This window comes from Notamacropus eugenii, chromosome 7 (assembly GCF_028372415.1).
Source record: "Notamacropus eugenii isolate mMacEug1 chromosome 7, mMacEug1.pri_v2, whole genome shotgun sequence".
NCBI classification, from domain to species: Eukaryota; Metazoa; Chordata; class Mammalia; order Diprotodontia; family Macropodidae; genus Notamacropus; species Notamacropus eugenii.
The window spans coordinates 153,308,818-153,321,355 of record NC_092878.1 but is presented as its reverse complement, the minus strand read 5'-3'; the positions used below and the strand labels follow the sequence as shown (position 1 = coordinate 153,321,355).

General features: G+C 41.0%; 1 protein-coding gene across 1 annotated transcript in view; it reads left to right on the top strand.

Annotated features, from left to right (window-relative positions):
* Positions 1-12,538, top strand: part of AFP (alpha fetoprotein) — a 40,671-nt gene that overhangs the window by 9,534 nt on the left and 18,599 nt on the right. Inside the window, exons 5-7 of the mRNA XM_072624339.1 lie at positions 1,003-1,135; positions 7,650-7,747; positions 10,971-11,100. Of these exons, the coding sequence (XP_072480440.1) occupies positions 1,003-1,135; positions 7,650-7,747; positions 10,971-11,100 (361 nt within the window). The remainder of the gene's footprint in view (positions 1-1,002; positions 1,136-7,649; positions 7,748-10,970; positions 11,101-12,538) is intronic.

Genomic DNA, 12,538 nt, shown 5'->3' with positions numbered 1-12,538 from the left:
AAAATATTTAAGAACCACCTTCCCCCCCCAAAAAAACCAACCAGCTCACAAAGGTTAAAAATTCTTGGGGTTAGTGTTCCAGGGAGGGAGCCTCCCCCAGGATATGTTCTGTGCTTATGACTGCCTTCCAACCCCCACACAGCCCCATTTCTGGACAGGCTGGATAGTAACATCCTGTACTGAATATGGCAATTCAACTCTTTATTTCTTTATCAGAAGCCTGAACTTGGTGAACCATGAAGCATGTCCTTGATTTCTGATTCTTTGTTCCAAAGCCTTCCTACAGAGAGTGATGTGGTTAGCGACACCATTTTGCCTACGCAGATTTCACATAGAGCTTAATCTTGCAATTCTCTATTTTACTGGTTGGCTATTCTTATGCATTATTTGTTGTTGTTCAGTCATGTCTCATTCTACTCAATATTATGGACAAAATCTATGAGGTCTTCTTGGCAAATATGCTGGAGTAGTTTGCTATTTCCTTCTCCAATGTCTCTGTTTTATAGATGAGGAATTGAGGCATATAAGGGCTAAGTGACTTGCCCAGGGTTACACAGCTAGTAAGTGTCTGAGGCTGAATTTGAACTCAGATCTCCCTGACTCGAGCCAATGTGTTCTATCAGCTTTACCACCTACTGCCCATTGTATATTATAGTCATCAATATTCATGTCTTATTTCTCCTTCTTCACACTAGATTATGAACTCTATGAGCCTAGCAGAGTATAATACAAGTAGTAGGTGTTTAATGTTTTTGAATGAATAAGAACCATAATCTGAATTTTAAGTTACTTTGCTTTCATTTAGAAAAAATCAAGTAACATAACTTACCAGTGGGAGCTAGAAAGAAAATAAGCTTGTTTCTTCCCTTGATCCATCATTAAAGTTGAAATTATCTATGTTTTCCAATCAGAAACTTTAAAACATATCCCAGAATTGACTGAATTCCCCTTCCCCTTTCGTATGTGATTGTAAATCTTGGTGTCGTGTGTGCTTGATTACAGACATATCTATGAAATATCCAGAAGGCACCCATTCCTCTATGCACCCACAATCCTTTCTTTGGCCTCCCGTTATGACAAGATAATATTCAATTGTTGCCAAGCTGAAAATGCAGTTGAATGCTTCCGTAACAAGGTATGTCTACATTAACTCGATATTGTGGTTGATGACTGTCCCCAGATTAATACTCATCAAAGCTAAAGTTTAAAGTTAAAATTAGAACACTCCTTTTGAATCATCCATACCTTTCTAGAAGTCATGTCTTGTTCTAGCATTCGATCTTTTTTTTCTAAAAGACTGAGAAATTAGAGGAAGTGAAAGGGGTAAGTAAAAAAGGAGAAAGAAGAAAAACGAAGCCTAAGAGGAGAATTGGAAGGAGAAGGAAAGGGAGAATTGGGGAAAGAAGGAGGGAGAGGGAAACAGAGACAGAGAGAGACACACACACACATGCAGAGACAGAGATAGACAAAGAGGAGAGAGACAGAGACAAAGAAGAGAGGGGAAAGAGAGGGAAATGGGGAAAGGGAGAGGGAGAGAGAGAGAGAGAGAGAGAGAGAGAGAGAGAGAGAGAGAGAGAGAGAGAGAGAGAGAGAAAGAGAGAGAGAGACAGACAGACAGACAGACAGACAGAGACATTGAGAGAACAGAATATCATGAGAGCAACATATTCAGGCAGAAGTTAGAGACAGACCACGAGTGTTCATAGACTGCAGTGTTATGGTACTGAATAGCTCAGACACCACTTGTACCATCCTTTCCCTACTCTTGCATTAGCATTCTGATACCTCCTGGGAGTGTCAGACTATGACCCTCATCTTCAGCAGGTTTAAAGGGGATTTAATGTAATTTAACCAGACAGATATGGAAATAATTGTTGGACTTAGATTTGTCCTAAAGATGCCTAAAAAACTGTGGGCCTCAGTTCCCTCATCTGTAAAATAAGGGTGTTAGACCAGATGGTACAGTGGATCAAGTGCTGACTCTAGAATCAGGAGGAGTTGAATTCAAATCCAATCTCAGATACCTACTGGCTGTGTGACCCTGGGCAAATCACTTAGCTGTTGTCTGCCTCAATTTCCACAACAGTAAAATGGGGATAACAGTAGCACCAACATCACAAGGTTGTTGTGAATATCAAATGACAGAATATTTGTAAAGAATTTAGCACAGTGCCTGACACATAGCAGGCTTTCGCCTTCTAAGGTCTAAAATTTATGGCTCTCTTTATTTATATCTGGGTATATATAATTGGTTTTACCTGAATTCCAATAGCAATTGAAAAACCCAGCAACATCTTGAAGGTTAATGATCTTATTAATATCATATTAATCCAAACAATGCTATTTACTTAGTCCCAAAACTCTTAGTGCAGTTTTAAGCTATTAAAGGTTCAAGTTTTGAAGAGGAAGAAAATAGGGCTAAAGCAGGATGCTGATATAATAATAGCTAACATTTATATAGCACCTACTATGTTCCAGGCACTGTGTTAAATACTTTACAAATATCATCCCATTTGATATTCACAACAACCCTATAAGGGTAGGTATTATTATTACCCCCTCATATTTTACAGTTGAGGAAACAGAGATAAAGGGGGATTAAGTGACTTGCCCATGGTCACATAACTGGTGAGTGTCTGAGGCTTGATTTGAAGCTTCTGACTCTAGACCCAGTGCTCTCACCACTGTACCATCCAGCTGCCTAGCTGATGATCTGGGAAAGTAAGCCTAGGTGATGGAGTGACTGGAGAGTGTGGTGAGGATAGCTTTAGCTGGAGGAAGATGCAGAAGGATTAAAGCTTAAAACTGCTCTAAGACTTTTGGGTCATCCTGTATGTATGTAAGAATAATGACATTAATTATAACTAGCTAAAGAGGCATCCTAGGGGTGGAGGTGACTAAGCCAACTTTAAAGCCGGGAAGACTTTGGTTTAGTGCCAGCCTCTGACACACATCCTCGGCATGTATATCTGGGTCAAGTGAAATCTCAAACGAGGAGAGTCTACTGATTTTAAGTGACGAGGAAGTGATAATGAGGGGGTCAAGGACCCCTGCACCCTTTCCTGATCCAGTGTGTGTGTGTGTGTGTGTGTGTGTGTGTGTGTGTGTGTGTGTATGTGTGTGTATGCGTGCGTGCATACCTGTTGGGGGGAGGGGAGGTAAGGAAGAAGGGAAAGAATGAGAGAAGGTACATTTAATAATGTAGAGTAGTCAGGGGTGCAGTATCTTCAGAAGGTGCCAGTTTTCTGAGACTATGAGGAGATAGAAAGTGTCAGAGAAAGGGATCTAGTGTGAAGGACTCTGAGGGGATGGATGGGATGCTCCTTCCCTTGTTCTCAAGGCCACAGGAGGGATCTACGTTCTTCAGTGTGTCTCCAGACCTGTTCATAGAGGCAGCAAAAAAGAATCCAGTGGATAAGAAAGCTTGAAAATTGATAAAGACAAAGACAGAGACATACACACACAGAGAAACAGACAGAGACAGAGAGAGAGACAGACAGAGACAGAGACACACACAGAGAAACAGAGAGACAGAGAGACAGACAGAGACAGACAGAGAAGAGAGAGACAGAAAGACAGGAAGAGATAATAGAAGAGACAAGCTCATTGAAAAGACGGGGGAAGATGAGATGGAAAGCACTGGTAGTTGGGTTGCTATTGGCAATCTCATCCTCTAAGTCTGAGGCAAAGCAGGAAAAGATGGAGGGGATGATGCTTCAGTGATTCAAAGTGTGGAACTGGAGAGGAGGAAGCTGACATTGTGGTGGCTTCAGACTTTTTCAGTGAAGTCTGAAGGTTCAGGGCTGAGATCCAGATAGGGATCAGGAACAGGGAGGGCTTGTATAGGTGGGGACCTTCGGCAGTGAATGACTGAAAATCCAAACATTCTCTCCTTCCAAGTCTCCCTGTGTCTCCCTCCTGCCAAATCTGTCCTCACTGCAACCTCTAATCATTTCTACTCTGGGCTATTTTGCTCCTTCGAGAATCTTGAGCCCTTGGTTAAGCAGTTGAATTGTACACTGTCTTTAACCCTTGGGTTCCTCATCTCCTTGTCCTACCACTACTCATTTCTTCCAAACACCAACTTTGTCTTATTTCCACTATTCACCTTCTTGATTTCTGCTTCCCTGTGGCTTAACACGGTTGGAAAAAAATCACTCAAGAAGTTGGACCACTACAATTCTCCATTATCTGGTCTCAGTTAGACCTTCAATGTTGAACACCAATGTGTTTCCTCTTCCCTGACTGTAGCATACTTCAACTTCAGTCACAAACTTCCCTATTCTTGGAACTTACCTTATACCTCAATGAAGAAAATCTGAAGCCATCCCAACATTCCTCTGCTCTCTAATTCCATGGTTTGAATTACCCAAGCATCACTTGCACCCTACCCCACCCCCCACCCTTTTCTGTATTGCTCCACTCTCAGAGGATAAAGTTGCCATTGGCAGCCGATCTACTTCTGCTCTCCACGCCATCTTCTTCTGTCTCTTCCAGGAACTTGTCCCTTCTATCATCCCTTATCTATCCCCAATTTTCAACCTTTTCTTATTCACTGGCTTTTCTGTTGCCCACAGACATAAGCAGATCTTCCCAACTTTAAAAAAAAAAAATAAAAACCTTAGCTCGACTCTTCTTGCTTTCAAAAGTAAAACTCCTTGAAAAAAATTTCTCTGCACCTGTTGCCTCTAATTTATTACCTCCCACTCACTTTTCAAAACATTGCAGTGTAGATTCTGTTCCCTATCACTGACTGAATCTCTTCTCTCCAAAGTCACCAATGATCCCTTTACTGCTAAATCCTATGGCAATTTCTTAGTCTTTTTCCTTCTTGAATTTTCTATAGTACTTCACCACTCTTCCATTTTTTGATAAAACTTCTCTCTTATGGTTCACTTTTTGCTTGCCAGACCTGTCCTGCTTGGTCAGCTTGGAGGCTCCGAACTCTTGTTCAAACCTCTTGTATGTAGCCTATGACTCCACCCCTGGGTCCTCTCCTCCTTTTTCTCTATTCCCTCTCTCCATGATCTCATCAGCTTCCATGGGTTCAATTATTATCTCTGTGACTATGAATCTAAGTTCAATATACCCAGCTCTCATCTCTCTCCTGAGCAACAGTTCAGTACTACTGACTCTGATGGACAGGTCCACTTGCAAATCCAGTAGACATTTAAGCGCAACATATACAAACAGAATTCCTGATCTTTTCTCCTAAACCCATTCCTGCTCCTCACATTCCTATCTTTGTTGAGGACTTCATCATTCTTCCAGTCACTCAGGTTCATAACCTAGAATCATCCTCATGTCTTCGCTCTCACATCGTTCAGCCAATCACTTGGCAAGTTTTGGCAATCCCTTCTCCTCAATATCTTCTATTACCTATCACCTTCACATACATTCAGTATCTTCATCTCAGCCCTCACCATCTCTCACCTAGACAATGGCAGTTATCTTCTAATTGGTCTCCCTATATCTGTTCCCTCCCATCTCCAAACCTCTGCCAAGTCGATATACATAAAATATAGGTCTTACCATACCACTCCCCTGATCAAGAAGATTCAATGGCTCCCCACTGCCTTCAGGAAAAAAGCAAACTTTTCTATTTATCATTAAGAGTCCTTCATAGTTTGGCTCCATCTCTTTTCAGAGTGATCACACCTGACTTCTCTAGGTATCCATCCAAACCTGTCCATATATCTCCATTTGTGCCTTTGTCCAAGCTGTCTCCCATGCCTTGGTTATGCTACTTTCTTATTACCTATGTTTTGGAAACTCTAACTCCCTTCAAGGTTCAGTCAAGGCCCATTTCTGTCTTTCAATAGGCTTTTTTCTGATTCTTTTCTGTTTTTGGTTGTCCCCTTTCCCCTCCTTCCCTTCTATCACTATATATTTATCTTGTACATATTTTTTATTAGATAAGATGTTATTTTCTCATCTGCAGAATGGGGAGAATAGGAGCACTGACTCCATAAGGCTGATATAAAGGTCAAGTGAGATAAAATATAAAAAGTGTTTTGTGAACCTTTAAGCCCTATATACATGCTAGCTGAGATTACTGTCTTATTGTTGTTAGAACATAAGCTCATTGAAGATAAGGTTTTTCTCACTCTTGATAGGCCCTGAACAAGTGTTTAATGATTGATCAAATGACATCTGGAAAGGGAACTTGGCCAAGGGCAGAGCAGGGATAAAATCAGATATGTTCTCAGAACTGATTCTCTCCTGTGGGTAGAATGCTCTTCAGGACACGGTGTGGGGTTAGGGAGAGTATAATTGTCTTTTAAGAGAGTACTCCCAGCACTACATGCATGGTCACTCCCAAATCTTCCTGGGGCTGCTGGGCTCATTCATGCTCCAGGGCAGATCAAGGGTTACATCAGGAAGGCTGGGTTCCTGTTCAGATGGGCATGAGGGACATTTCATCTCAGATCAAAAGCAAGGAGATGGCAATAAGCTCTGGGGTTGAGAACAGACATGAAGTATCTGATGCAAAAAGGAGGTTCATTGCCAGAGCGTGGACACTTTGGCAAAATAAGACAGAGTAGTCCTGAAAGGAAACACAGGGTTTTTATTTTAAGTCGAAATACTTTTTGACAGTTATGACAATTAACCCATTAGGGGTATGTATCATGAATCAGAAATGTTTGTTAAAGGATTAATTTTATCCCCATGACCATTCTATAATGGATTTTTTAGTACAAATCAAGGTCATCAGCTTATAAAGGGCAGCTAGATGTTGCAGTGGATGGTGTGCCAGACTTGGAGTCAGAAAGACTCCTCTTCGTGAGTTCAAATTCAGTCCCAGACACTAACTAGCTGTGTGATCCTGAGCAAATCACTTAACTCTGTTTGCCTCAGTTTCCTCATCTGTAAAAGGAGCTGGAGAAGGAAATGGCAAACTGCTCTAGTATCTTTGCCAGTCACAAAGAGTCGGACTTGACTGAACAATAAACCTCAACATAAGCATCTCAGCACTCACTTTATCACTGCAGTTTAGATCTAGAAGGGACCTTTGAGAGGATGTGGTCCAACTCCTAACTTTATAGATGAGTAAACTGAAGCCTAGAGGGACTCAAATCAATATCATCTTATTCTAGAGCCAACACTTTTTTGGCAATGGGCTGGGGTGGGCTTAGTTTTATATATCACTTTCAAGTGTTGCAAAGCTCTTTGAAACATTATCTCCTTTGATCCTCACAGCAACCCTGTGAGGGAGGTGTTGTTATTCTCCCCATTTTGAGGAGAAAACTGAGGGGGCAGCTAGGTGGCGCAGTGGAGTCAGAGAAGCTGAGTTCATGTGGCCTCAGATACTTACTAGCTGTGTGACCCTGGGCAAGTCACCTAAACCCATTGCCTACAAACAAAAGGAATGGGAAAACTGAGGTAAATCAAGGTTAAGCGACTTGACCAGGTGGATTTGAACTTGAGCATTCTTTAGCGTCCTCTCCACCGCTTAGTCCCCTTTCCCCACTGTGCCATGCTGTATTCTTATCACAATAATATTTTAATTTTAAAAGGAACTTTTAAGAAGAACACACTAGTTATTTTTCTACATAAAGCTTCATGTTTGAAAATGTGATTTCTTGTTTGCTTGTTACTCTTGTTCTTGAAAATGTATTCCTTTGACATCCTGTGTCTTTTGAATCCAGGCAGCCCCAGTCACAAAAGAATTAAGAGAAAACAGTTTGATCAGCCAGCATCTATGTGGGGTCCGGAGGAAGTTTGGAGAACGGACTTTCAAAGCCATGTAAGTTTCAAGCTCGTATTTCTGAGTAGGGAAAGGATGAACTCTTCACTGAATGCATGTTGAAAGCAAAATCTTTGGTTATCGTATAGTGTAGGAACTGTAGTTACTCCGCTGACTGCCAATTTTTCAGAAAAGAATCATTCCCTTCATTTTTGGTCAGTTGTTTTCAGCCATGTCTGACTCTTCATGACCCTATTTGGGGTTTTCTTGGGAAAGACACTGGAGTTGTTTGCCATTTCCTTTTCCAGCTCATTTTACAGATGAGGAAATTGAAGCAAACAGAGTGAAGTGACTTGCCCAGGGTCATATAGCTAGTAACTATCTGAAGCTGTATTCTAACTCAGTTGTTCCTGAATCCAGAGCCAGCATTCTTTGCACTGCCCCACCTGGCTGCCTCCAGAGTAAGGAAGAATTAAATCCAAATCTGGCCTCTCTTGCTAGTTGTGTGTCTCTGGGAGAGTTATTTACCCCTGTCTGTCTCAGTTTCCTAAGCTGGAATATGGGCATAACAACTACACCTACCTCCCAAGGTTGTTGTGAAGATCAAAAGTCTTATCTGTAAATTGTTTAACACAGTGCCTGGCACATGGTAGGCATTTCACAAACACTTATTAATTGATTGGATAATTGATGATAATTAACTAGTTGGGAACACATACACATAAAATCAGAAATACTGTCCTGTTCCTATGCCCATTCTATAATGAATTTTTAATTTAGCGGGACAAATTTACATAATTAAGTTGTAGATACTCAATATTTAAATATTACTACTGCTAGTGGCACAATTAGGTGGTGCAGTAGATGGAATGTCAGATCTGTCACCTTTTTGAGTGCAAATCAGATACTAGCTGTGTGACCCAGAATCCATAGGGAGCCACTAGAGTTTGTTGAGTAGTAGTGGGGTGAGGGGTTGATATGGTTGGACCTGCAATTTAAGAAACTCACTTTGGAGACAGAGTGGAAGATGAACTGGAGTGGAGAAACACTAGTATTGTAGCAAGCAGACACCCCTCCCAGCAGCTATTGCAGTAGTCCAGATGAGAGGTGATGAGGAACTACACAAAAATTGTGGCATAACTGAGGACTGAAAGGGAGTATTTGAGAGCTGTTATGTAAGTCAAATCTACAAACTTTGGCAACAGATTGGATGTGGGGAGGTAATGAGAAAATGAGGCATGGAGGATGACATCTAGGTTCCAAGTCTGGGGAGTATGGGAAGAGTGATATTCTTGACTGAAACAGAGAAGTCTGAATATTTTGGGGAAAGGTAATGGATTCCATTTTGGACATGCTGAGTTTAAGATGACTACAGGCCATCTGGTTTGAGGTGTCTAATAAGTACCTGGAGATGTCAGACTAGAGATGAGCAGAGAGATAAGAGCTTGGGAAGAACATAAAATAAGAAAGAAAAGGTAAATCAGATCCAAACTGAGAAGACTGATGTGTTGACTTCTGTTCATGAGGACCTTAAATCTAATGGTAGGTCATGGACTGGACTGGAGAAGACAGAGGCTACAAATAAGGGGACAGCTCAACAAGCTTTTGTTTGTACATAATAACTTCCATCCAAGAACAGATGTGATTGTTACCCCTCTCCTTTCCTTCCTTCGTCCACCATTTCATCATCTTAAGCTTCTCGGTTCTCTTCAGTCACACGCTACAATTGACCCAGATCCTCTACACTGGAAATGAAGATTAGAGAGAGAGGTTGTACTGAGAATCTTTCTTATTCTAGGGAATGATGATAGGAGATGGACATCACAAATGATTTCAGAGCCATCAGTGAGTTTCAAATAAGGGCTGATAACTCCTGTAAGATATGCGTATGCCCGTTAAGGCAGCTAGGTATTGCTGCTTTGGATGGGGGGCCAGAACTTGAGTCAGGAAGAAGCATCTTCCTGAGTTCAAACCTGGCCTCAGATACTTCTTAGATGTGTCACCCTGGGGAAATCACTTATCCCTATTAGCTTCAGTTTCCTCACCTGTAAAATGACTTGGGGAAAGAAATGGCAAACCAGTATCTCTGACAAGAAAATCACCAGTGGAGTCACAAAGAGTTGGCCACCACTGAAAACATATCTAACAACAACAACAAAAATACCCAAGTCAAGGAGCATGAGAGTGGTCTAAATGTGGCTCAGGGCAGCATAGATAGATGTCTTTGGAATCTGGTTTACCCCTCTCCAAGGTCTCTGCCCTGAGGAGAGTATGGAAAAGCTTCTTTCCCCTATCTATTTCCAAGAGGGGAATCAGGCTAAATTTGTCTATTTCACTCAAATGCTACATGTCTATGGGTACAATATTTAGGGATTCATATGGAAAGCCATTTCCCTGGTTGCTCTTAGGGGGAAATATAACTCCGGGCTTACACCATGCTGACTTTGCTCCTTCCTACCAAATCCCGATTACACAAAAGACCATGACAAATAGCAAATAGTGAATAAACTCAGTTTATAATAACATTACCTAAAATTTATATACCATTTTAAGGTTTACAAAATGTTATGCACGTTATTTTATTTAATCTTCAAAACAACCCTTTGAGGTAGATACTATTGTCTCCATTTTATCGATGAGGAAACTGAGGCACAAAGAGGTTATATGATTTTTTTCAGGGTCACACAACTAGTAAGTGTCCAAGTCAGGCTTCAGACTTTTCCCCACTGTGCCACCTATAGAAACAAATAGAAAACGGATATTGGAGAGGTTATGCAGATTAGAATATACCAGAGAAGGCATGTCAGTGAATGGATTCTTTAGATCAGACTGAGATCTCAGTTCAGTCTGAGAAAGAGATTCCACCCAAAGGAAAATCTCTCTCTGAAGTCTGTGGGAAGCAAGTTGGAAATCAGAGGAGCTGGCTCCCCCTACATGTCTGTATATCTCCCTAAGTCCTCAAATTCAGCCCTTTGACTGACTCCAAGTTTGGCCTTGAGGCCCCAGGCTCTCCATCCCTTTGCTTACCATCTCAAGGAGGGAGGAAGGAAGAGAGGGAGGGATAGAATTTGGAACTCAAAACTTAAAAAACCCCAAATGTTAGAAATCATTTTAACATGTAATTGGAGGAAAAGTAAAACATTAAAAAAGGAAGAAATGCATGTGCATCCCCCCAAAACTGCAAGGAAATTTTTATATCTTTTTTGGGCTATGGAGATACTTAACTGCTTAATTGAATTCTGAGAAATGAATGTTCTTTGTTTTTGATTCTCTTTCTTTCCAGAATGCTTGCCAAGTTGAGTCAAAAGTTCCCGAAGGCCAACTTTACTGTAATTCAGAATCTGGTGCTGGATGGTTCCCATGCTCATAAAGAATGTTGTAATGGCAATGTCCCAGAGTGTGTGCAGGACAGGGTAGGTAGCCACGTTGTCCATGGATGACAGTATTCACAATTTTCCCATTGTGGGGGAAATCCACATTTATAATCTACCAACTGACAAGTTGTCTAAGACTGAGGTGATAAATGTTAAGGATTGTCTGAAGTACACTTAGCCCAGCAATAGAGCAGCAAGAAGGTGAACTGGATTTCTAAACTTAGTACAAGATAACCGAATTTCTGAATTAAGTTCAGAGACAAAGAATTATGGGACAATATTAATCAACTGTAAATAGAATTAATAAAAAAAGACGCAGGATCAGTCTTATTATTTCACTAAAGACTACTTAACCAAAAGCTGAAGCAATGCCCAGAGACACATAGCTAGTGTCAGACGCAGGATCTGAAATCATGTTTTTTTTTTTTATTTCAAGACCAGCAATCTAGTCATTACACCTCCTGCTTCAGAAGCAGTTAGGTGGTACAGTAGAGTGCTCTGCCTGGAGGCAGGAAGCTGATTTGGTCGAAGTTATTTCTGAAAAGAGAATGTTCAAGAATTAGCTGCTTGGGGATAGTCTAATTATATTATGGGACCTGAGTTTGAATCCAGCCTCAGATATTCATGAGCTGTGTAACTCTGGGCGAATCACTTGACCTCTGTCTACCTCAGTTTTCTCAGTTGTAAAATGGAGATAATAATAGCTTCTACCTCAAGTTTGTTTTTGGTTTTTTTGATGAAGATCTAGTGAAATAATATTTGAAAATTGTTTAGCACAGTGAATTTCTCCATTACATTGTGATCTCCTTGAGGGTAGGCACTATCTTTGGCCTCTTTTTGTTTCTCCAATGCTTAGAGTCTGGCAATTAATGTTTGTTGACTGATTGGCACAAAGTAGCTCCTAATAGATGCTAGTTTCTTTTCTGCCTTCCTCTCCATTGTCTAAACACTGGGCCTAAGTATTTAACTAACTTGATTCCTTCAGTGGCCACTACAAATCTAGCCGGTGTCTCTAACAGGGAAGACAAGCTCTGGGACACCTAGACTGAAGGTAATGAGAAACAATGATGCAGTAGAAAGGTGCTAGGTTTACAGTCAGAGGATTTGAGTTCAAATCCTGACTTGGTTACTTATGACTAATGTATCCTTGGGTAAGCCCCTTGATCTCTGGTTAATTTCCTCATCAGTAAAATGAGGCTTTTGCACCACATGGCTACTTGCTTTCATCTCCAGCTATAGTCAGTTAGTTAATAACCATTCATTAAGAGATAACTATGTGCCAGGCACTGTGTTGGGAGCTGAGGACACAAAGGAAGGCAAAAAATGTCCCTGCCCTCAAGGAGCTTGTAATCGAATGGGGAAGGCAACATACAAACCACTACACAAGACAGAGACAGGACAAATTGGACATAATCAGCAGAGGGAAAGCACTAGCTTTAAGGGGACCTATGAGACTTTTATACAATTAGACTATTTT